This window comes from Gadus macrocephalus, chromosome 12 (assembly GCF_031168955.1).
Source record: "Gadus macrocephalus chromosome 12, ASM3116895v1".
NCBI lineage: Eukaryota > Metazoa > Chordata > Actinopteri > Gadiformes > Gadidae > Gadus > Gadus macrocephalus.
The window spans coordinates 3,128,109-3,153,108 of record NC_082393.1 but is presented as its reverse complement, the minus strand read 5'-3'; the positions used below and the strand labels follow the sequence as shown (position 1 = coordinate 3,153,108).

The following is a 25,000-nucleotide window of genomic DNA, read 5'->3' as shown; positions in this document are numbered from 1 at the left end:
CTGTTACTCCCTTATAAAGTCTATAATACACTTCCAAATGTATGTTTGGAGCGCATTTTTTTATGTTTACAGTATGCAACTAATGACAAATCTATACATTAGATGCTTTGCAGTAAAGCACATGGTCAATATCTACACCATCACTGTAGCCACGTTGTAAACTTCATTAGCATTGAAAGCCACTTTGTAGGCCTACAGACAATAGCTTGTGGCCTTGCAAAGGTAAATGAGTAACGCCCTGATACCTTGTCACATGAGTGACCTCTTGGCATGGAGCATCGAGTACAATGCATGGTTAGTTAGCATTTCCCTTCCCAACTAACTGCCCCAGGTATTTGAAAGGTTTAACAAAACTTAAGTTACTATGAAACTCTTTGGGACCATGGATGCATTGTACGTTTTGGACATGGACAATATGCCGGGAAGTAGATTATCTGATGCCAAATATTACTAAAATGCAGAAATGTCTCCACCTTCAGGAAATTGTGTGACCCTCTGCCATTTATCAACTGAGATAAACAGGCAAATGAGGAAAAGAGCAGTAGCAATAAAACATGTTTAATAATGGAGCAAGCCTGCCGTAGAATTACTTTATTTACAAAGTCTCACTACACATGCTTGAACGTAATGTTTTTACACACAACCCTATCAAATTATATAGACAAATATGATCACCTATTCAAGTGTTCTAAGGGCAGTTCAGTCATCATGTACGGCGAAAAATACATCCAAACTTGATTAAAACTAATTGAAAGTTATTTTCGTTTAACAGTGTTCTCACTTCCCCTTAAAATAATTTAAGGTGGAAAAATGAAAATGCATTGAAATAAACCACACCGCAGCGAGCGGAAGACGCTTTTGGGCTCAGGGGGCCCATATTTGGCACCCGGAGACGCCTGGACGTCGCCATGACAACGACGGCCGCTCCGTTCCATTATTTGGCAAGCACCGCAAAATGCATTTAAAATAATTGGATATATGAAGTATCCTCTGATCTAAAAACCTATCTGAATTAGAATAATTACAAAAAAGGATTGGTCTGGGCGCTTAGGTAATAGACGTCGGGCATTTAAAAAGCAAAGATTTGATAAATAATTGTGTTGCGTGAAAATAATGATCTTCACAATCCAAAACCAGTAGAATAGCTATTAAGCCGAGGTGATGCAGGAGTCAACAACAAAAAACGTAAAACAATCCCAGGCTCTTGCATTAGCCATTGAGAATAACATTGGTTTTCTTGTGTGTGATGAAAATAACTGAAGACACGTGAAGATCCATAATAATGTTTAATGTTTTTTGGTTTGCTGAGGAGATTTACATTTCACTCCCAGAGACGACCTAAGCTCCGCCTATAAAACACGATAACATTCTTTGTTAACACCTAAGGGGTGTGCAAAGTGCAAAAGATGCATGATAAAAATGCATATTTTGAAGCATCCAAACATAAAAAACTGACCTATGATTAATGGGTCATTGCGTTTTCGCTTAACATTGAAACTCAATGAATGCAGCAAGAGTAAGTTTTTTTGCACTTGCAATCAATTTAATTTATTAATTGTAATCATAAACTGGTGACAAGTCGGGGTCCTCGAGGACGCGCTCCCTCATTATGACGTTAGGGTTAGTAACAGAACTCAAAGGCAACATAAGCCGGCCGGAACCAGATTTTTCTCGATTCTTCTTGAACCTCTCGAGCGACAGGTAGGCAAATATCCTCATCGAGTAAAATTATTATCAATTATTGAATATTATGGTATTTCAATATCCTATAACTAACTCATAATAGTGGTATCATGTTGTCGGGTGTATGCTGTGTGTCATGCGATATGATATGTTCAATAAAAGTTGCACAACAGTCGGACAGACGAAGTTTCTTCAGCGTTGTCATTTCGTCCGTAACCATAATCCTAAATGTTTCGCCCTCTCTTTTCCTACAGGCTAGAATTCTTGAATTTACCTCAAATTCAATTTCAACGATGGAGAACTACGAAGTATTGGGAATTCTTGGCGCCGGGGGCTTCGGCCAGGTCGTCAAGTGCAAACACGTCTCTTCTGGTGACATCTACGCCATGAAGAGATTCAGTCCAATGGATGACATGGAGTACATCTTTCAGAGGGAACTCGCGCCTCTGTCGGTAAGGATCTCTAGCCCCACCTAGTGTTAGGGGCCTCAACTACAGACCGTAGTGGGGGCCCCACCTAGTGTTAGGGGCCTCTACAAAGCGTAGAGGGGGCGCCACCTAGTGTTAGGGGCCTCACCTACAGACCGTAGTGGGTCAGACTTTTGAAAGCAACCCTAAAATATAATATTATAATATTATATTTCTCTCTGCTTGTGTATGTGATTTATCTGATTTATATGTATGTAAATATTACTGTTCGCAATGACACCTGAATTATTTGAGCATATGTGTAGCATATATGCAGGGGCGTAGCCTCATGGGGGCCAGGGGGGGCTATGGCCCCCCTGGTCAGAGGTTGCCCCCCCTCGAATATGAAAATAAATAAATAAATCCTGAACGGAAACGGTCTAAAATGAAATATATGGACTATTATATTGACAATCAAGTGCCCCCCCAAATATAAGACTGGCCCGAGCTGGCCGTCACACAAATAATATCCTGGCTACGCCCTTCATAAGAGTTGTTGCATTGTATACATGCAAGAGTTGTGAATGAGAAGATGACTGAATCCAGTGCTCGCCAACACCTGCGCCACCTCTCCCTGGTGAACAGGTGTTGAAGCACGAGAACATCGTGGTGCTGCTGGAGGTGTTCACCCACCAGGGCAACCTGATGGCCATCTTCGAGCTGCTGGAACGCAGCATCATGGATGAGCTGGATCAGAAGCAGCGCGCCCTTGACAGCCTGGTCATCCGGAAGTACACCTTCCAGATGCTGAGGGCCTTGGAGTTCGTTCACAGTCACCACGTAAATATGGACTCCTAATCAACTTAATGCAAGAGGCCCAAATTTCAAGCATCATTTTTTTTTTTACTTCAAAACGTTCTGATTGTTGTTTCAACCAGATGATCCACCGAGACGTCAAGCCCGACAACGTGCTGGTGTCGCGTTCGGGAGTGGTCAAGCTGGCGGACTTCGGCTGTGCGCGGCTGTCGGGCGGTGCTTCCCTGCCGCGGACGTCCTGTGAAGGCACTCTGTGGTTCATGGCACCGGAGGTCCTGGTGAAGGATCCCAGCTACAGCACGTGAGCATCTTCAAGCGGAGGGCACTCGACTACAGCTGTACGGCCCTCGTTGGTTTGAGCTGTGTTTAGCACTGCTGCTACATCGTGGTGTGTTCTGCTTCTTCTTTTAGATGTGTTGATGTGTGGGCCCTCGGATGCACCATCGCATTCATGGCCACTGGGAAGCCCTTCCTCATGGGTACCACAGTAAGGTGTCAGATCGAGGAGGTGATCATGAAAGTGGGTGAGTACTCCCCCCTCCTTTATTATTTCAGTCATCAGGTACTGTTACAACCCTCTTTAGTCTGACTCAAAGATTACCCACACAGGCAGTTGGCCTACATTGCTGTTCCAACTCCCCAGACGTACAAAACAAACTATATATTCATGATGCAATAAGTGTCTTGTGCCTGGACTTGCACTCTTTTGCTGGAATGTTCTAACCCCCACATTTCCCCACCAGGGCCTCTCACTGACCACCAAGAGCAGCAGTATTATGCCTACCAGAGATTCCCGGTGGAGCCACTGCCCAAAGGGAATCCTCCCAGCGACCTGTTCGAGAAGTACAACACCTCAGAGCCCCTGCTGACTCAACTCATGGAGGTAAGCGGGGTGTTTGTAGCTGCACAGCCTACACATAGTATAATAATAATAATCAATTTAATTTATAACGCACTTTACGTCAACTTAATGACCTCAAAGTGCTACAATGCACATTAAAAGAAATACAACATAAAAGACTAACTAGATTAAAAAGAAAAAATAACAGAAAAAAAAGAATAGTTTAAAATAGCAGTTTAGCCAAAGCCTTTTCTAAAAAGATGGGGTTTTAGGCCTTTTTTTAAAAGAATCCTCAGTCTGTGGGGCCCTTAGATGGTCAGGGAGAGCAGTCCACAGACTTGGTGCAGCTGAGCCGAAGGCGCGATCGCCCATAATTCAGAGCCTCGTCCTCGGATGCTGGAGGAGGTTGGCCCGTCCAGAGCGGAGATGGTGTGAGGAGGAAGGGAATGGGCTGCTCATGGCTTTAGCTAACCAGTACCCACTGACACCATTCCGTCTTTCATCGGAGTTGAGGAGACACTGTCATAGAGAACCTGTCAGTGTGGACCTTACATGTTGTAACCGTGTTTTCATTTGTCTCCCCAAGCGATAACTCTTTGTTCTGTGTGTACGTTTCAGCTATGTCTGGCGATGGATCCAGTGGACAGGTGGAGCTGCTCCAAGATGCTTGGACACCCCTACTTCACGGCTGATCATTTCCATGAGAGGTGAGACATCTTATGGGTCCTCTGTGCATAGTGAGGGTAAAGTGGGTAGGTTAGTGAACAAATGTGGGTTATCTTAGTCATTGTTTTTGCAGTTTATCGTATAATAGTTCTAATATGGGCTGTCTCCCTTGTTTCATACCAGGTGTTGCATTAATGTTTCTGTTATCACCTGTGTAGCTTCAGCAAGGAGCTCAAGGAGATGGTCGACCAGGATCAGTCCTCTGCCCTCATGGTCGATCCGGATCAGTCCGCTGCCCTCATGGTCGACCCGGATCAGTCCGCTGCCCTCATGGTCGACCCGGATCAGTCCGCTGCCCTCATGGTCGACACGGATCAGTCCGCTGCCCTCATGGTCAACCAGGATCAGTCCGCTGCCCTCATGGTCAACCAGGATCAGTCCGACGCCCTCATGGTCAACCAGGATCAGTCCGACGCCCTCATGGTCGATCCGGATCAGTCTGATGCCCTCATGGTCGATCCAGATCAGTCCGCTGCCCTCATGGTCGACCCGGATCAGTCCGCCGCCCTCATGGTCGACCCGGATCAGTCCGACGCCCTCATGGTCGACCAGGATCATCCTGAGAACCCAGGGACTCTACCGGACCTGTCCTCAGCTACCCAAGTAAGACTCGGCATAAACACAGCCAAACACAGCTTTTCAGGAGAAATATTCAAGTGTGTTTTCATTCTTTAAAACTGTTGTCCCGTTCTTTAGCAGCCTCCAATAGGAATGCCAGTGGAGGAAGAGCGCCGCAGTCCTGATGTGAAGAACGCCTGGGATGGCGATGACGAGGACACGGGGATGGGTGGATGCTTCCCTTGTGAGTTACCCTTACCCTAACCCTTGTTGTGTTGCAGTTGATAACCTTCAACGCAACAACTACAATTGATATTTTCAGGGTTTAACAATTTTCCCCTCAAATACACTTTGAGTTGAATGGATTGATATTGTAGACGTGTTGTCAATGAGATACATGTGCAGATGGTGACCATGTCGGTCCCACTTTATCATCCCAGGGACTCGGCGGAAGGACAAGAAGGAGAAACCCAAGGGGAAGGGGATAAGAAACATTCTCAGAAGCGCCATCGGAGCATTCCGGCGCCAGTTCCTCTCCAGAGTCGCCCCGATGGTGTAGGCACGGGGGGGGGCAGGTTAGGGGGGTCCAGCATGCCAGGTGACGAGGAGAGGAGGCGGGGCTCGTCCTCACCCCAGGCTTCCTGAGAAGTGCTGATTGGAAGATCGGACGCTACTACGGGCAGGTAGGACCAGAGGTGAAGGCATGCTCTGGTACATGGCAGCACAGCCAGGGATCAGATGGAGGAGGTTATCACGAAGATGGATAATTAGTCCTCCCCACTTTGTTATTTAAGTTATTATCTACTGTTATGACTCTTTTTAGCTTTACGCAAAGATTGACTACACTGGCAGCTGGCCTATATTTGCAGTGTTTGTAATGTTTTCTATACCAAAATAGACTGATGCCTACAGCTAACGTTTAACGCTGGTTATGCAATTAGCTCATTTGAAACCACATTTCTATCAAAAATAATTAATATTGTCATAAACATATTCAAACAGGACGGACAGCCAGCACACACTAAAGACATACTTACAATCCAAAATATATATATTCATGATGCAATGTGTGTATTCTTCCTGGACGTTCACTCCTTCTTACTTGCAATTTTTCTGTTGTTTCATCCAAATAGATGAACAGTGCAGAGCACCGCAGAGACTCTGCCCGAACCCTCCGAGACCCCGTCAGCCGTCCCATCAAACGCCCTTCCTGAACGGCTCCGCCTACGCTGCCGGCGTCCTGAACCGATCAGCCCTCGAGGCCGGCCCCGCTGAACGGCTCCGCCTTCGCTGCCGGCGTCCTGAACGGGCTCCGCCTACGTTGCGAACGCTGCAGTCCTTTGGTGGAGAACGCCTGGGATGGCGGTGACGAGGACATGGTGACGATTGGATGCTTCCCGTGTGAGTAACCCTAACCCTGAACCTTGTTGTGTGGCAGGTGATACCCAATGATATTTTCACTGGGTAACATTTTTCAGCTCCAATCCACTTTTAGTTAAATGGACTATTATTGTTGAAGTGTATTTTCTCGCTTCTTCTTGTCCAATGAGACGCATGTGCAGATGTTGACCATGTTGGTCCCACTTTATCTTCCCAGGGACTAGGCACCGTCTACTTGGCTGGCCTCCTTAACGGCTCATCCTACGTGGCCGGCCACCGGAATGGCTCCACCTACGTGGCCGCACCCCCCGGTAACGGCTCCTCCTACTTGGCGTGCCCCCTGAATGCCTCCTCCCAGGTCGTCAGCCCACTGAACGGCTCCGTCGCCGTGTGAGGATCGATCCAGTGGACGGGTGGAGCTGCTCCAAGCTGCTGGGACACCCCTACTTCACAGCAGATCGTCTCCATGAGAGGTGAGACATCTCTGCTAAGGGTCCTTATGACAAAGTGTGCAGACGGAGGGCAAAGAGGGTGGGTTAGTGAACAGATTATCGCTTATCTTAATCATTGTTTCTGTAGAAGTCGTATAATAGTTGTAATATGGGCTGTCTCCCTGCTTTCGTAACAAGTGTTGCATTAATGTTTCTGTTATCACCTGTGTAGCTTCAGCAAGGAGCTCAAGGAGATGATCGACCAGGATCAGTCCATGGTCGATGAGCACCTAGGGAGTCACGAAACGGGCACTCTGCCGGACTTGTCCTCAGCTAACCCAGTACGACCAGCGTTCTCCTGCCATGGAGAACGCTGAGGAAGGCGATGACGAGGACATGGTTATGGGTGGATGCTTCCCGCGTGAGTAACCCTTACCCCAACAATTGTTGTGTTGCAGTTGAATGGACTGATATTGTCGGAAGTGTGCATGTTCTTCAATGAGATACAGGTGCAGATGTTGACCATGTTAGTCCAACTTTATCTTCCCAGGGACTAGGCTCCGCCTACTCTGCCGTCCCCCTGAACGGCTCCGCCTACCTGGCCGGCCTCCTGAACGGCTCCTCCTACTTCCTCTACCTCCTGAACGGCTCCTCCTACTTCCTCTACCTCCTGAACGGCTCCTCCTACTTCCTCTACCTCCTGAACGGCTCCTCCTAGGTGGCTGGCCTCGAAAACGGCTACTCCTACGTCGTCAGCCTCCAGAACGGCTCCGCCTACTTGGCCAGCCCCCTGAATGGCTCCGCCCATATGGCCGGCCTCTAGAACGGCTCCTCCTCCGTCCTCTACCTCCTGATAGGCTCTGCCTACCTCCTGAACGGCTCCGCCTCCGTCCTCTACCTCCTGATGGGCTCCGCCTACCTCCTGAACGGCTCCGCCTCCGTCCTCTACCTCCTGAACGGCTCCACCTCCGTCCTCTTCCTCCTGATAGGCTCCGCCTCCGTCCTCTAACTCCTGAACGGCTCCACCTCCGTCCTCTACCTCCGTAAGGCTCCGCCTCTGTCCTCTACCTGGTTTATGGCTCCAGAGGTCCTGGTCAAGGATCCCAGCTACAGCACGTACCAGTCCTGAACGGCTCCGCCTCCGTCCTCTACCTCCTGAACGGCTCCGCCTCCGTCCTCTACCTCCTGATAGGCTCCTCCTCCGTCCTCTACCTCCTGAACGGCTCCGCCTCCGTCCTCTACCTCCTGATAGGCTCCGCCTCCGCCCTCTACCTCCTGATAGGCTCCGCCTCCGTCCTCTACCTCCTGATAGGCTCCTCCTCCGTCCTCTACCTCCTGAACTGCTGCTCCTACGAAGCCGGCCTCCTGAAAGGCTCCGCCTCCGTCCTCTCCCTCCTGAACGGCTCCGCCTACGTTCTCTACCTCCTGAACGGCTCCTCCTCCGTCCTCTACCTCCTGATAGGCTCCGCCTCCGTCCTCTACCTCCTGATAGGCTCCTCCTCCGTCCTCTACCTCCTGATAGGCTCCGCCTCCGTCCTCTACCTCCTGATAGGCTCCGCCTACATCCTCTACCTCCTGGGCGGCCCCTCCTCCGTCCTCTACCTCCTGAACGGCTCCGCCTCCGTCCTCTACCTCCTGATAGGCTCCTCCTCCGTCCTCTACCTCCTGATAGGCTCCTCCTATGTCGCCGGTCCCCAGAGCTATCCCGGCCACCTTTCCTGTCTCCAATTCATCCTCCAGAGCGGCTTTGCATGTAAGCTGGCCTTTTTTGCAACAGGCTACCGACATTCACCAACCGCTGCCTACGACACCTCCTGGGAAATCTATTGGCCCAACACCTTCTCAAATGCCACCCTAACAATGGAAAACCAAATCAGGAGGAGGGGGAGGGGGGAATACCTAGAACCACCTGGAGAAGAAGCCCTGAACAGGATCGAAGGGCGAAAGGGCTGGCTTGGCAACAACTGGATGGGAAGTCACAAGAATGGAGAGGGTAGAGGGGATTCATCGATGGCCTGTACTCCCAAGGGAGCTTAAAGGCCTAACCTACTGACCAAGGGGCTGCTAAAGGAATCAGGAATGACTGCTGACTGTTGTCATTACATATCTGACTTATATACTTTGATTATAGAGTGACAGAAAATGTTATATAGGACTATTTGAGGAAGAACAAAAAAGCAAGGCTTGATTGCAATTTATGGTACAAATGACTGCCTGGTGGGATTAAGTATCATCAAGTGGGCTTGACAGATTACCTCAAATTGCCTAGGCCTACACCAAGAGGTTTCATCTTTAAACATGTAGTGCAAAAAAGCATGATTTAAAATGTATTTGACATTGAGTGCAGAAACCCTTTATATCAGAAGGAAAAGGTAACCAACTAATGGAGATGGCTTTTAATTATGGTGTCAATTACTTTACTTGTGTAATTGTAAAAAAATATATATATATATATAGCCTATATACGAAAGATAATCAAACCTTTTTCCCTTTTGATGTTGTTTAATTGTAACAAATGAAGTAAAACTAGTCTTGGACTAGTACTACGCATGCTTATGCACGCCCACATGGTTGATGGCCGCGTACACCCAGCGAAACCACGTGTTGGAGGTAAACAGCTGTTATTGGTAACGAACAAGAACCTGAACTGAGAAAAATGATTGGGGATAGATGTTGGTATATGAAGGCAATATCCTGAAGCGGTCTTTACACATATTAACGAATGAGCATATCAAAATGTGCCGGAAAAGTCGCTGCATCGTAATGAAGTTTACTGGGCTTTATATTCGAAATGTAATGTTAACAAATCAAAACCTCATGTGTTCGCCATGCAGCAGACCTAGGGGTCTGCGCAGGCATGTGGCCGAGATGTGATTGGAGGGAAACGCGGTGTGGGCGGGGTTTGGGGAACGCGCTGAGATCAAGCGTGTCTCCGGACTTTCTGTCTTGCTATTTGAAAGCCCAACGGGGACCACGTGCATTCACCTTAACCCATATAGTCACATGACTCATTGCCAAAGCCCACAGCAAGAGGTTCATTCATTAAACATGTGGCACAAAAAGCATGGATTTAAAATGTATTTGACAGTGAGTGCAGAAACCCTTTATAACAGAAGGACATGCTGGAAGAAACTAATGGAGATGGCTTTTAATTATGGTGTCATTTACTTTACATGTGTAATTGTATATTTATTTGAAAGTTTAATAAAACGATATTCTATTTTAATGTTGATTGATGTTTTATTGTTACAAATGGTGCCTGGTACAAAAAGGTGGAGACGACCAGCTCATCGGCAGAGTTGGTTAGTTAGGGGTCTTGCTCAGGGACACTGAACGCTCAAATAGCAGGAGCCGGGGATCGAACTAGCAACCTTCCGGTTTTCAGCCAACCCGATCTACTTCCTGAACCACATGCATGCATCCCAGCACATGCTTGAAACACATCGATTATGCACATGGTTGATGGTCGCCAGCAAACCACGTGGTGGAAGTAAACAGCTGTTATTGATGACGAACAAGAACCTGAATTAAGAAAAGGATTGTTGAGATGTTGCTATATGAAGGCAATATCCTGTAGCGCTCATTACACATATCAACGAATGTGCATATCAAAATGTGCCGGAAAATTCGTTGCATCGTCAAATTTTAACTGGGCTTTATATGTATGTATTTAGAAATAGTAATGCATATAAATTAAAGCATGTGTTCCACATGCAGGCGGACCTAGGGGCAATGACACCAAATGCGCAGGCATGTGTGCGAGATGTGATTCGAGGAGAACGCGGTGTGGGCGGGGTTTTGGGAGCGCGCTGAGAGCAGGGCAGTACTAAGCGCGTCTCCGGACTTTCTGTCTTTCTATCTGAATGCCCAACGAAGATAGCAGTACCACGTGCATTCATCTCAACCCGTATAGTCACTATCTCCAAGTAAATTACTAAAGGATCAACATGGTGAAGTTAGCAGCAAAGGTAAGGCTTATTCCAGCTATTGATTTATCATTTATTTTGATATTTTTTTAATGGGTTAATGCTGTGGGTTACGCTTGCAAAGAACGGCCTTGTCCCTGAAGTTAATGCGTTGTGCAGTTTTAAAAAATCTAAATCAGGGCATAGACATTTTGGCTGTAATTATTGTAATAATATAGTGAGTGTAATAAGAAATGTTGTATCGACGTGTGTATAGTTATAGTGATGCACCGTGGTCCAAAGAGGCGCTTACCACTGCTCGAAAACGACAATGAGGCCATAACGCACATTGAATGTGAGCACTTTAACATGGCCCGATCAGCCATGTTGGATTTGATTTCCCCCTTCGTGCTCCGCCAGGCCCTTACTCAGCCGGCCCCGCAAAATGGCCTACCTGCGTTCCGTCGACGCAGGGGTTTTGAGCTTAAAGTCCCTTAACCCCCGGACGCCTATGGTGTTTTGATAGAAATATGACTGGTGTCGTCTTCCTTTATCAACGTTGTTATAAAACCGTTATTGTATTGTAATAAACGACACGTGTTGGACGGCCTGCTATTAGCACTAGCATCATGCACCTACGGAATACAACCTTTCCCTTCCGGATAAAATCATTATCTTAATCTGGCATACTAATTAAACGTGGCCCGTGGTTTGTGTTGGCGTTTGTGCATTTGATTCATTATAGAGGTGTGGCGGTTGTTGGTGCAGATTTAAATGCCACTGAAAGTCACCATCCCTCGTGTGTGTTTTTAAAACGCCTGGCGAGCTAACATGCTAGTTAGCTCAGGGTCCCCGTGTGCTCCACGTGGGTCTGGCGCGTGCGCCGAATGTCAGCGGCGCACCTGGAACTACATCTCGGCCAGGCCAAGACGCACCATTAAGCCCCTTCTGTATTTATTCACTTTCATGTCTTTTTTTTATTGTTCATAAAGAGTTAATTTCGTGTATTCTTCGACAACAGGCCGCTAAAAAGGCGACACCAAAGAAGAAGGCACCCCCGCCGCCAAAGGAGGTGGAAGAGTCCAGCGAGGAAGAGGAGAGCAGCGAGGAGGAAGCGGTAAGCAGTGGGATTTTGATAGGTTTCCGGTTAAATTTGTTTATCCATGTTTGACATGACAAAGCAGATTTATTTTTAACGCTTCCCCTTCCAACCCAGGCTCCTCCACCAAAGGCAGTGAAGAAAACACCAGTCAAAGCAACCCCAGCTAAAAATGGCAAAGCAGCCCCCAAAGTAGAAGTCGAGGAGGATGATGACGAAGATGAATCTGGTAACTAATTAATATTGACGTATATTTTGAAGTGAAGTGCCCTTTGACTTTGAGGCTGATTTTAATCAATGCATCTCCATTAACAATGAATTTTACTTCTATAGAGTCAGAAGAGGAGGCCCCCCCACCCAAGAAGACCCCAGTGAAGGCCAAAGCCGCCCCTGCAAAGAAGGAGGAATCTTCAGAGGAGGATGATGAGGAAGATGGTAAGCACTCATTCATGATCTCCTTGTACCGTCCGGATGTAAGGCACTTAAAGGGTGGATTTAGGATCGATGTCTGTTGGGTGCTTGCATACCATTGTAATATAAGTTACCCCTCCATTTCTTGGCATACATGCTGTTGCTCAGTACTCGTGTATGTATGTTTGGAGGTAGAATAAAGCCAATGCTATGTCTTCGGTGCCGGCGTTGTCTCGTATGCCGGTTCTATCCTCAATCGCTGGTACATTCTATGCCCGCACCTCGGATGTAAATTGTGACAATGAGCCCATTGACTCATCAAAACCCTGACGTTCCAGATGAGTCCGAGGAAGAGGCCCCACCACCAAAGAAGGCCGCAGCGAAGCCAGCCGCCAAGGCAGCCCCCGCTGCCGAGGAGTCTGAGGAAGACGACGAGGAGGAGGGTGTGTATTCGTGCTCATTGAAGGACATTTGTAGTGAGGAATATATCTGCCCGCTGATACCTGCATGTGATGAACAACAAAGGGACTTAATTCTGACTGTCTGTGAAGTCAACCTCTTTTGAGTATTCTGACATTCTCTCGCTGGCAGAGTAAATGTTTGCCCGTCTGGGTTAATGGGTCACTAACACGAGCCGCCATTTCACCCCTCAGAATCCGAGGAGGAGATGGACACCGCTCCAGCCCCCGCCAAGGCCAAGAAGGCTGGCATGGTGAAGGCCAAGGAGGAGTCTGAGGAAGAGGAGGATGATGATGAGGAAGATGACGATGAAGATGATGATGAAGAGGGTGAGTTTATGGCGAATGAAAGACCACAGCTTAATCCCCATTCATAGGATCTGAAGCTGAAATACACAAGTGGTTATCTCGGCACTTCTGCCGTGTTCTCTTGATGCCTACTGGACTATGCAGGACAATATCTCTAAATTTAACGTTTTGTTTTGCAGAAACGCCAGCAGCTGGCAAAAGAAAGGGAGACAACAAAAAGGAAACGCCACCTGCCAAGAAGGTCAAGGCAACAGAAGGAGAACGTAAGACTGAATCCCAAAAAACCGTATTACTATCGCATGACAACCAGTGATGATCACAAGGGACTTAATACTGATATCTTTGATGTCACCTTTTATAAAATGTTCTGAGTCTTGTCGGGTCTCTCTTAACCCCTCAACCGCACGCAAACCAAGCTGACTTTCGCTGTTTCCTTCCTCTGCAGCCTTCTGCCTATTTGTGGGAAACTTGAATTCAGAGAAGGAGTTCGATGAGCTCAAGGATGCCCTGAGGACCTTCTTCTCAAAGAAGAGCCTGGAGGTCGCCGACGTCAGGATAGGTGCCTCCAAGTACGTATGAGTCAGCATGTGGGAGCACCCCCCGACTGCAGGGGGCGCTGTTGGAACAAAATTATTTATTTTCCCTCCATTTCTTGGCATACACGTGGTGGCTCAGTACTCGTGTGTGTATGTTTGGAGGTAGAATAAAGCCAATGCTATGTCTTCGGTGCCGGCCTTGTCTCGTATGCCGGTTCTATCCTCAATCGCTGGTACATTCTTAGACGGCCAAGGAACTTGTAGAACGGTGGCTAGTATGTGTAATTTAACATGAGCTTAGACGTGTCTTCCATGGTATAGCTGGAGCATCAGTGTTTTCCCGACGCGTTCTTAAACGTGATCTGTATCCAGAAGCGGTGTATTGATGGTTTGTTGTCTTGCTCTGAACAGGCGGTTCGGCTACGTGGACTTCAACTCTGAGGAGGACATGCAGAAGGCCATGGAGTTGAGCGGCAAGAAAGTTCTGGGTCAGGAGATCAAGCTAGACAAAGCCCGCAGCAAAGAAGCAGGCCCCAATGACAAAAAAGGTAACGATTCATGGTTCAACACGACTGGGTTTATATGAAGGACTGTTGAGTCTGTAAATGGCGTGCCCTCCATTTCTTGGCATACACGTGGTTGCTCAGTACTCGTGTTTGTATGTTTGGAGGTAGAAGAAAGCCAATGCTATGTCTTCGGTGCCGGCGTTGTCTCGTACGCCGGTTCTATCCTCAATCGCTGGTACATTCTAAGGCCAGGGAACTCGTAGAACTGGTCTGGTCCTCTAGTGTTGATGCCTTTTGGGAAAGCCTGAATTAGTGTTGCGGAAAAGGTTTGTTGACTTGCTGTTCTGTCCTTTCAGATAGGGACTCAAGGACACTGTTCGTGAAGAACCTTCCCTTCCACTGTACGGCTGACGACCTGAAGGAGGGCTTTGAGAGTGCCGTTGACATCAGAGTACCCGAAGGCCAGTCAGGTGGAAACCGAGGGTGAGTCCGTCCCCAAAAGACTCATGGTTTATTTATTGACCATGTGGTGAATAGAACCAATCTCGCCCCTCCATTTCTTGGCATACATGCTGTTGCTCAGTACTCGTGTTTGTATGTTTGGAGGTAGAATAAAGCCAATGCTATGTCTTCGGTGCCGGCCTTGTCTCGTATGCCGGTTCTATCCTCAATCGCTGGTACATTCTCAGCTTAAGAGTTGAGATCAATTTGACCAAGTTTATTGTATGTACACTTTCAAATGTCTAACCTGGCATCCTTTTGTTGACAGAATCGCTTACATCGAGTTCAAGACAGAGGCGGAGGCCGACAGGATGCTGGAAGTATCCCAGGGCGCGGAGGTCCAGGGACGCACCATCACAGTCGACTTCGTCGGAGACAAGAGCCAGAGGGGCAAGATGGGAGCCCCAGGTACGCATTTCAAGTGGTTTGGCCTCTTGGGGTAGATGGTAGCCTGAGCTGGTCACTTGTGGGTTCCGGACCCCTTAACCCCACGGCGCTAACGGGCTTGTTCCCCTTTCTCAGGTGGAGCTGGAGGAGCCGCACCGTGCAAAACCCTGATGGTCAACAATCTTTCGTTCAACGCCACAGAAGAGGCACTTCAAGCGACGTTCGAGAAGGCCACATCAATTAGGATTCCCCAGAACAACGGCAAACCCAAGGGGTAAGGCGAATTCAAAATAGTTGTCTTGGCATAACGGAACTGAACATATGAGGCAGCGTGTTACAAGCTGGTGCCTCCACCTGCAGGGGGCGCTGTTGACTGAATTATTTCTTTTCCCTCCATTTCTTGGCATACACGTGGTTGCTCGGTACTCGTGTTTGTATGTTTGGAGGTAGAATAAAGCCAATGCTATGTCTTCGGTGCCGGCCTTGTCTCGTATGCCGGTTCTATCCTCAATCGCTGGTACATTCTTAGAAGGCCAAGGAACTCGCAGAACGGTGGACTGAGTTAGTTTAATTTGAAAGCGTGCAAGTCAAACTAGTTGTTTAACAGATGTACAAACTAGTTGTTTGTACATAGGAAAAATAAATCGTAAATCATTTATGATGATGAATGATTTAGTGCCGTGTCTCCCGGAGGCTCTTATTAGATTGTAACTTACTAATACGTTTGACTCTTTTCCCTGTGCAGCTTCGCCTTTGTGGACTTTGAGAACATGGAGGATGCAAAGGCAGCCCTGGAGGAGTTCAACAACACAGACATTGAGGGGCGCTCGGTCCGACTGGAGTTCTGCCAAAGCAGAGACGGAGGCCAAGCCAAATCAGGTACGTTACTTAAATTAGGATTTGGGGAAAATCTCAGGAGATTGGGATTAAAGCTAGTGTTGGTGTGCTCTTAAAACGACCACTATATGGGCGGGGTGTTCAGGCTCACAGTCGCATGTCTTGACCCGTTATGCTGTTCTTCTACCCCAGGTCCCACCAAAGTCCTGTTCGTCAAGGGTCTTTCTGAGGACACCACGGATGAGTCCCTGAGGGAGGCCTTCCAGGGAGCCGTGAGCTCCAGGGTGGTCACAGACAGGGAGACGGGAGCATCTAAATGGTACGTCACGGAGGCCTGTTCGCTGCCGTCTCATCTTCTCGCAACCTCCCCTCGTCAACTAATGGCGGGTCGGACTTTAAAAGAGAAGTAGATCAAGTCGCATTTAATCAGGTGGCTCCCTAAACCTTTGTGGGAGTCACCAATGTCTGATGTGAAACAAAAATCCACAGGAACTGTTTTATGGAAATCACTGGTCGTATTTATGGAAATCCATCTTAATGATTGATATAGATTATATTTGAATTACGGAATGTAAAAAAGCTATTCAGAGCTTCAATTGCAACTCGAGGTGTACGGCTGAAGCTAAACCACCTTCTCCTCCGCGCCATTAGCTTCGGCTTCGTGGACTTTGACACGGAGGACGACGCCAAGGCGGCCAAAGAGGCCATGGCGGAGGGAGAGGTGGACGGCACCAGGGTGACCCTCGACTACGCCCGGCCCAAGGGCGAGAGCGGCGGCTTCCGTGGCGGGCGCGGCGGCCGTGGCGGCGGCGGTGGTTTCGGAGGCGGACGCGGCGGCGGCGGCTTTGGGGGTCGCGGTGGCGGAGGTTTCGGCGGACGCGGCGGCGGTGGCCGTGGAAGGGGCGGAGATAGAGGCGGCCGAGGCTTCGGAGGTCGCGGCGGCGGCGGCTTCGGAGGTAAGCTCGGAACATGAACTATTGACTCAATGGAATACAAAGTTTTGTTTTTAAATGATAAAGTCTGGATTGTGAGTTGACGGCGGTTGTCTATCTCCCCAGGTGGTAGAGGTCGTGGTGGCGGCGGAGCTTTCGGCGCCAAGCCCCAGGGAAAGAAGATCAAGTTTGATGACTAAGCGTCTATTTTACTTGTTGAATGGACTCTGGTTTTCATCAGTTTTTAAGAGCCGTTGGACATTCCAGAAAGCATTGTTATATATTTAATTGTTGGTGGGCATTTCAACCCCCACCCCTCCACACGCCCCTCCCTCCATGGTGGGAGGGCGGTTAGGTCTCAGTTATCGGCCTCTTTCAGCCCCCGGAAAGTTTTCTGCTTTTTTTCTTTCTTTTTTTTTCTTACCCCAATAGTAAGATGAGTTGCTGTCCGCAAAGTTTCCCTGCCTTTTCAGATACACCTTGTACATTAAATAAACTGTATAATTTTGTTTTACTTTTTGTGCGTGTTGTATCCCCAACGTTTTTGTTATATTTAGCTAAGCTGTAGTTGCAGGAATTTTACTGTGTAATGTGCAAGGAATTTTGTAACTGACAGAGAAGTTGGGACTTGATGGATGGGGTGTATAGGCTCTTGTTGAAGAGTTTATGAATTTTCGGGCGGCAGTCAATGTGAGTCTGGGGACTAGTCCATGATATTGCGCAGATATGTAACATAAAATATTTGTAGTGCATTGACTAATTTTCCCATCTGAAAATGTAAAGGTTTTCATGTGATTAAACCCTTGTAAGTGGTGATTTTTAAATGTCTCAAGTCCTCATTGTTGTGAATTCAGAGTGTCTGACCTGATAACATATTACTGAGCTTATTTTGCAACGTTTTTCCAGGCGTTTGTACCCTCAATTCTACCCTAGTCTTCAATAAACAGTCCAATACAAGTGGAATGCTAAGTAGTTCAGTTGCAAAATGTTACGAGGAAAATAATCAAAAGCATGGGGCACTTAAACGTAACTCATTAACTATCGGAAAGTGCCAAATGATGTGTTGCCACTAGATGGCGGTTGGCGTACTGCACTGTTGACATCGTTGCAGTTGTATATACCGCTTGGTGGTAGTATTCTACCGTCACGGTGTGCAACGACCCAGTCCTATGGATCATTGTTACTAAAAAGACCCAGCCTCAAATGGTCAACAACTTTGACTTGCAATAGGAGCTATTAACTTAATGATTCGTTCGGAAAAAAATATATACAATTCTGTCAAAATCCCAACATATGTAAAGGAGGCCTACAGCTTATGAATTATGACTCGTAATTAGTATAAGGCTGTTTAGTTGGTATTGGAAATATGGCATGATCTATCATGCAATATCCAAGCGGATACAGGCTTTGGTATTACCGCTTTGGTATTTATAATTTCCGTTATTGCCATACAGTGGTTCCGGTTTACCACTAGACGTCTGTTTTTTGGTTACATCCATCTCATTCATTGCAATTAGGAAGTTGTCTTGATATTTTTTGAAGTCAGTGATTCATTTTATCATGGAGGACAATTGATGTTAGCCTTTTTAGTTAGGAATTTTTCAACATGTCTATATTGAGGACTTGTTTGCTTCTTTACTGTACATTTTACAAGGTAACAATCATATCTGGGAAGAACTAATTAGTGTTACCTTATCAATTCCAATCTATAGATATGTTGGCCAACAAGAGTGTACAGACATCATTGGATATTTATATTGCCTGTAGGCTTGAAGTCATTGGGACAGCAATTACCATATTTATTTAAACATTCTGATCGTGCATCGAAATCATTATTTTAACAAAAGGATCGAATGATTCAGTCCAACTGCACATCTCGAGTTTAAAATGTACATTTCTTCAGTGCATTCAATCTTGAGTTTGATTGTGTTAAAATGAAGTCGACCAAAATGCAGTGCCTGCAGCTCTATAGTTTGTTCTCCTCTGCTGTAGAACTGTCCGAGAATTGGATCATTGCGTTAAGCTTAATGCACTTGGCGCGTCTTCCAGACCGATGTCTGCGGAGGACGGGGTTGGGCTGTCCTTGTAGACCCGATATCTGACCACGGAGCTTTGTCCAAGAAGGTGCCTGTGCAGGAGCCCCCACAGATGGCTTGGTGAATGCCACCACTACCACCATCACCAAACTAGTCCGGGGACCGAGATCGTTGCAGTTTATTCTGTGGTGTCATGCCTCCCTTACGAAGTAACCTAAATGTATAGTTCAACCTTCCATGGACGGCACTCATGTCAACCTTGTTCATAGTCCGGTTATCAGAGAAACTATTTAATTTGTCAAACTCCTCCAACAATTGAACGAGATCAGATAAAGGGGCGTGAAATGCCCATTGTGGAGAGCGGTTGAGAAAATGCAACTGACTATACTGAGTCATTAGCTGGTGTAAAAAGAGCCCTAACCAACTATACCGCTTCAAGAGCACCCAACAATGGAGCTTTGTCCCTGGCACGGTGTTCCAGAGCAGTACTATGCACGCGTTTCAGAGAGCGGGAGAGACGGAGGGTAAAGAGGGAGAAGGACAGCTTACTCTAGTGACTGGCAAGCAAAACAGTCTTAGTCCCCCATGCTGTCAGGGCTTAGCCAGCCCCCAAAATATCCCGAAACTAAGTCTAGAGAGATTGATTTGCGTAGCTCTAAATGGGATTCAGTCTCTCAGAGGGCTTCGCAGGCCGACATTATAGGACACACTACACTGTAAAGCCTCTGGGATCACTGAAACCTAAAGAAGGAACACAGAGGATGCATTCCTTCAAGGAATGTCTTGGAGGAGGGTTTTGAATGGGAAGTCATGGACATGAAGAATATACAATATGACATAGAATAACTTTAGAATTCTCCTTCGGCTTTAGGGAATCAGTGTTACATTACTTGTGTATGTGTAAACTCATGAGGGTGAGCGAGTGGTAATTTTACCTGGTGAATGCCTCCTGGATATAGTGAGATATATGATCCTAATCTGCAATCTATTTGTAAAGCTGAGCGCGTTACCAAAGTAAACAGTGCAAACTTTTTTTTTTGTGTGCAAACTGGACCTAAAGTAGATGTTATCTTCATATTACAAGTGGAAAAGATCTTTGTCTATTTGTTACACAGAAAGTCATTAGAAAATAGGATTCAACCGAATACGACTCTATTGTCCAGCCTCTGCAGGAGATCTGCTTTTGTCCTCACCTCAGAGACCTCATAGAATCATAGGCATGCTGCTGTGTGTCTTGAGTTGATTGGATGATTAGTTAATTGGTGTGCATGTTTTTTTATTAATGAAATGCAAGAATAGCAAGTATTAAACCCATACTTGTGCACTACTGCACATTATCGCTGCCTGAAACCAAAGACCTTCGGATTGTTCCTACATTTCCTGGCTGTTGAACAAGTCAACAAATGCTGAATCCTTGAGCAAATTTGACACCTCACTGCCGCCTAAACACAGCCTGTCCGCTACAGGCCCATCTGTCACACGGGCTCCTTTCAAGTTTGTTGTCTTTTAAACAAGGGCATGGTTTCAGTATTTAGAGTGGTGTGCTGTAGCCTCCAAACCAGAGGAACTCAGACTGCAATTCAATAAACCTGGTGTTCATATTCACAGAGGGAGAAAATCTTTCATTATAAACCGAAAAAACGAGAAAATCTATCATTAAAAAGTAATCTTGCGATCTGTTGATCGTGAGGCCACTTAGCTGGAATTGGGGTGTGCATTTCTGGCTTTTTCTGATAAATCCTCTGTCCCACCCATTGGCTACAGCTACAGTTTTTGTTCAACCGCTCCCTTCTCATTTTATGGTTGACAGTTATAAGAGCACTTTCACCACACGACGAGAACGTAAAAAATAACTTCAACCAATCCACCCATTAGCACCTCTTCTTTTGATGTTGCCCACAAGAAGAACAAATACTCAGACCTCTGACCCCAAAGGGCTTCACCGAACTGTTGTCGACAGACCAGCGGCTGCCGGTCTGTGCGTGCACACAGAGGTGAACATCGGGTCATCCATCCAGTTTGAGCTTTCGAAGCTAGCCAAACGATCAACAGATGAATAGCTTTAGAAGCTAGACAAACGGTCAGCAGATGTTTAGCTGTAGGAGCTAGCCAAACAGTCAGCAGATGGCCAAACGGTCAGCAGATGTTTAGCTGTAGGAGCTAGCCAAACAGTCAGCAGATGGCCAAACGGTCAGCAGATGTTTAGCTGTAGGAGCTAGCCAAACAGTCAGCAGATGGCCAAACGGTCAGCAGATGTTTAGCTGTAGGAGCTAGCCAAACGGTCAGCAGATGTTTAGCTGTAGGAGCTAGCCGAACGATGAGTGGATGTGGATGCGGGAGATGTTACATTTTCACACACCTGGACCAATAATGACAGGTTCACCTGTGTGTCGCAGTGGAGGTTGTGTGTTTTGTTCTGCTTGCATCGTCGACACTCGTGGGGAAAAAAAAGTATATCTTATGTTTGTTTCTGTTGGGTTTAAGGTTCCTTGTTCCTTGGCTATAGGCGGTCAAGGGTTTGTGTGGAAGCTTTAGGGAAAGTCTAAACAAAGCCAGGGTTTGCTATGTATCCCGTTTTTCGGTTAAGCAGAATGTAGTTCAGGTACCCGGCCTGTATAGAGTGTGATAGAAGGGGTCATTTCTGAAAGAAGGTGACAGTGGGAATTTGATATGAGAGAGGCCAACTTACAGCTAATGTTAACTTCTTTTGTGCATTCAAATTTACTAGGTTTGCCTAGTTCAATGCTGGGCTTTTTATTTTACACTTGTCGGGAGTATTTGAGAATGACCTAACGCTTGAGTGGAACAAAACACATTGCATTCTAAAAAACAGTCTTCTTTAGATAACATTATTGATAATGACCTTTGACTGTGAATACGTTGTCTTTCATGTTGATCTTTACATACAATAGTACAAATAAGTAAAACATGATATAGTCTTTCATCTATATCTATAGCTATGGATATAGATATGTGTATATGCATGTCAATATTGCCTATGTTTTGTACTTATTTTCCCACAGATGCTCTCCTAATCTGATCCCAGGAGAAACTCTAAACGAGTAAGGGGCCGGTTACTCTGTAGCCTCTCGTCTTCATAGGAAAGAAACGAATGCTTAGAGAACAATTCCGCCACAATAAGGGCGCTGTATTTATTTTTGTGTTGAATAACCTTGTGTTTTGTGTGTGTGTGTGTGTGTGTGTGTGTGTGTGTGTGTGTGTGTGTGTGTGTGTGTGTGTGTGTGTGTGTGTGTGTGTGTGTGTGTGTGTGTGTGTGTGTGTGTGTGTGTGTGTCTGTGTCTGTGTGAGTGTGTCTGTTCACTTACACTGAGTCTATAGATAAACAATACTGCTTTGCAAATGGCTGTTCATAAAACTTCCACAACTTTGAAGGGCAACAATTTTTTGAAATGATTGCGATTTGTCAGAGAAAGTAGTGGAATGTTTGATGTAGTTAAGTTACATCTTTTTGATCAAATTATTATTATAATTATTATATCATATTATTTCATATCTAAAATAATTGTATAGACTAGACAGCTGGCAATATATTGTTCACAGCCGGAATAGGCATTACAATGGGAACTCATACTCTGTCGCTCAGGGATGTACCGTTGTTACATCATATATTGTGCGCAACAATTAATATCTTCCAACAACTTCACTATCTATACAGTACTGGGTAACCGATATGCTCAACATTAGTATCGACATTTGGATCCAGTGTCATGGCCGCCTTTGTTTGGTGACCTCGTGTTGGTGGTACATCGATACCTGCAGCTAATCAGGAGACTGGAGCATAAAGCAAAACCAAACTAGGTGGTGACTGTTGGGAAGGAAATAACAATGGCTGTGTGATTTTTGAAGGTTTATTTACAAAAAAGATTCTTTGTACAGTTTGATTCTCCTTTTACCGTATTTACATTGTTCAGTCTACTCATCCCCCCCCTAAACGCTTGACTCTAATCACTGAAGACTGCATCAGTTCCGTTGCCCACATTAAATTAAATATTAACCCCCCCCCCGCAACCACCCTGTTCCATTACTAGGGGTTGTTTAAATTAGCAAGTCATCCAAAAAGTACCAGCAGTAGTTTTTAATTCACAGTTTCACTGTCAACCCTCTTCCTAGTTTCATGTCAAGTATATCAGCAAAAAAATACAAATCTGTGGACAGCAAACACATTTGAACATAAATCCAACGTCTGTCACTCAATGTCAATATCAAGTCGTATTTCTTAAGGTTAAAAGAAGTGCAATGATGACCAACAGAAATAAAATCACTATAACCTTGATTACATAGTGTGAATGTGAAGAGTGTGTATCTGACCGAATTGTATAGTGTGTTAATGTTTACCAGGTCTCCACTTCCAAAACCCAAGACTGGTAGAAACACGAGGTAGGTAGAGAGACGGTAGTGATTTTCTTCCTTTTCAACCGAGGCCATTTCCCTTCACCGGTGAGAGTCGAGTCTGAATTCAAGGCTATGTGCAAGGCGCTGCAAAAGTCCCAACATCTTGTGGAGCAGCTTAGAAGGAGGGTTTTGTGTCAATAATCCACAGAGAGTGGTCCTGGTACAACGTTTTGCCTCAGGAAAACGTTTTCAGAGTCCTTCAATAAAATGCAAAAAGAAATGCAAAAAAAAAAAATATATATATATTTACAAAACTCAATATTGTTATTATCAACATTATTATTATTTACTCTGAATGCAGTGGATGCCACCAGATCACAACAACTAAGATGCACTTTCATGTTCTCAAAAATTGGAGCATTTCTTTCCAGGAAACTGAAGAGTGACATTTGCATCCCCTCTCCATCCCTCATCACCTCCTCCTCCCGGGTCCCGGTTCGAGTCTCGTCTCGCTCCGTCTCTCGGAGCCCTTCCCGCCGGCTATAAGATCCCCACTTTCCGCGAGCAGACCAGGTCACTGTTGACCAAATTCCACATGCGCAGCAGCTCTGCTGGCAGCAGCTTGTGCACCACGATCATGCCCTTAAAGAAACAGGGCTCTTTGTTCAGCTTGCTGGTCTTGTTTTTCACCAGGCCGAACGTCTTGAAGGCGTCGTGCTTGACGGGCGTCACCTGCAGCACCTCCAGGCACATGCCCAGGAAGACGTCGTCGATGGGGAACAGTTCCAGGGTCTCCGAGGCCCAGTGGAGCCTCCTCACCAGGGGGCCGTCCATCACGAAGCCCCCGCCGCCGGCGTACGGCGGGTAGAAGGTCTTGTTGTACAGCGCCTCGGGGATGTAGTACTTGTTGCTCTTCCTCCGGATGGGCTTGGCCTTGAACAACACGTCGCCCACCAGCAGCCCCTTGGCGTGCCCGCTGCCCTCCAGGTACTCCAGGATGTTGTCCACGCTCACAAACACGTCGTCGTCCCCCTTGAAGATGTAGCGCACCTGGCCGCAGTACGTGTCGAACCACTTGAGGAAGTGGGTCTCCTTCAGCGTCAGGTTGAAGAAGCTGTCCAGGAAGTCCCACTGGAGGATGTCCCCGTAGATGTAGTCCTCGAACTCCAGCAGCTTCTGGTGGTTGGCCCGCTCCTCCTCGTTGGAGGGCTTCCCCAGGAGGAACAGGGTCTTCACCCGCTTGCCCCGCACCGCCCGCTCCTTGCCCCACGTCCGGCGGATCACCTCGCGGCGGTCGTGCTGCGTGACCACCGACTTCACCACCATCAGCAGGTGGGTGCGCCCGCTGCACTTCTCCGGGTGGTTGATGAGCATCGGGAAGTAGCGGCAGTGGCGGTACGTGAGGAACTCCTGGAAGTTCCCCTGCAGGCCCTTGAACCAGTCCCGGCCGGAGATGTTGTGGTTGGGGGTGCAGTTGGAGGCGGTGACGTCCCAGGTGGCGGGGCTCTGACCCTGGGGGAGGAGAGGCTCCTCGGGGGCGGCGGGGGTGGACGGGGCCTCGGGCGACGGCTCTTGCCGGTGGGCCTTCCAGAAGCTGTTCATGCCCTGGGAGGAGCCCCGCGGTGGGCCGGCGGCGGCGCCGACGTCCGGCCGGGCCTGCCTCCTCTCCAGCTGGAAGGGCTCCCCGCCGCTGATGGTGCCCCTCTGGACCACGGTCAGCGCCACCACGGCCAGGAAGAACATGACGCTCACACCCTTGTACATCCTCCAGCGGTCGCGCTTGATCCTCCTGCAATGAACGTTTCAGAGAAGAGCAGAGCTTGAATATTGATCGCGTTGTGGATGGAGGCGGTTTCCATCCACGCTAATTCACAGTGGAAGTCAAACA

At 47.1% G+C, this 25,000-nt stretch overlaps 4 protein-coding genes and 5 non-coding genes across 9 annotated transcripts in view; 8 read left to right on the top strand and 1 right to left on the bottom strand.

The window, feature by feature from the left end:
• Positions 1–569, top strand: part of nppc (natriuretic peptide C) — a 4,712-nt gene extending 4,143 nt beyond the window's left edge. The window contains exon 3 of the mRNA XM_060067585.1: positions 1–569. This exon is cut by the window's left edge and continues 1,183 nt beyond it. The gene's annotated coding sequence lies outside the window, so the exon portion shown is untranslated.
• Positions 570–1,856: 1,287 nt separating this feature from the next.
• Positions 1,857–5,590, top strand: LOC132468783 (cyclin-dependent kinase-like 3). The gene is made up of 9 exons (XM_060066582.1): positions 1,857–2,135; positions 2,736–2,930; positions 3,029–3,207; positions 3,318–3,430; positions 3,650–3,789; positions 4,366–4,454; positions 4,632–5,076; positions 5,170–5,275; positions 5,472–5,590. The coding sequence occupies exons 1-9, from the start codon at positions 1,977–1,979 to the stop codon at positions 5,588–5,590; spliced, it is 1,545 nt and encodes a 514-aa protein (XP_059922565.1). The 5' UTR covers positions 1,857–1,976.
• A 5,059-nt stretch (positions 5,591–10,649) lies between these two features.
• Positions 10,650–17,547, top strand: ncl (nucleolin). The gene is made up of 16 exons (XM_060066593.1): positions 10,650–10,810; positions 11,769–11,864; positions 11,964–12,075; positions 12,180–12,281; positions 12,596–12,700; positions 12,911–13,045; positions 13,204–13,287; positions 13,470–13,593; positions 13,972–14,108; positions 14,423–14,549; positions 14,836–14,975; positions 15,090–15,228; positions 15,700–15,833; positions 15,984–16,110; positions 16,443–16,747; positions 16,850–17,547. Exons 1-16 carry the CDS (start codon positions 10,790–10,792, stop codon positions 16,921–16,923), a joined length of 1,962 nt encoding a protein of 653 aa, XP_059922576.1. The 5' UTR covers positions 10,650–10,789; the 3' UTR covers positions 16,924–17,547.
• On the top strand, positions 12,393–12,527 carry LOC132470023 (small nucleolar RNA SNORA57). The gene has a single exon (XR_009528564.1). It is a non-coding gene; the product is annotated as a small nucleolar RNA SNORA57 (small nucleolar RNA).
• On the top strand, positions 13,667–13,801 carry LOC132470024 (small nucleolar RNA SNORA57). The gene has a single exon (XR_009528565.1). It is a non-coding gene; the product is annotated as a small nucleolar RNA SNORA57 (small nucleolar RNA).
• Positions 14,175–14,309, top strand: LOC132470022 (small nucleolar RNA SNORA57). The gene has a single exon (XR_009528563.1). It is a non-coding gene; the product is annotated as a small nucleolar RNA SNORA57 (small nucleolar RNA).
• On the top strand, positions 14,617–14,751 carry LOC132470026 (small nucleolar RNA SNORA57). The gene has a single exon (XR_009528567.1). It is a non-coding gene; the product is annotated as a small nucleolar RNA SNORA57 (small nucleolar RNA).
• LOC132470025 (small nucleolar RNA SNORA57) lies at positions 15,345–15,479 on the top strand. The gene has a single exon (XR_009528566.1). It is a non-coding gene; the product is annotated as a small nucleolar RNA SNORA57 (small nucleolar RNA).
• A 4,359-nt stretch (positions 17,548–21,906) lies between the features above and the next one.
• The window catches only part of b3gnt7 (UDP-GlcNAc:betaGal beta-1,3-N-acetylglucosaminyltransferase 7), a 5,387-nt gene continuing 2,293 nt past the window's right edge, over positions 21,907–25,000 (bottom strand). Inside the window, exon 2 of the mRNA XM_060067119.1 lies at positions 21,907–24,901. Within this exon, the coding sequence (XP_059923102.1) occupies positions 23,653–24,901 (1,249 nt within the window). The 3' untranslated portion in view covers positions 21,907–23,652. The remainder of the gene's footprint in view (positions 24,902–25,000) is intronic.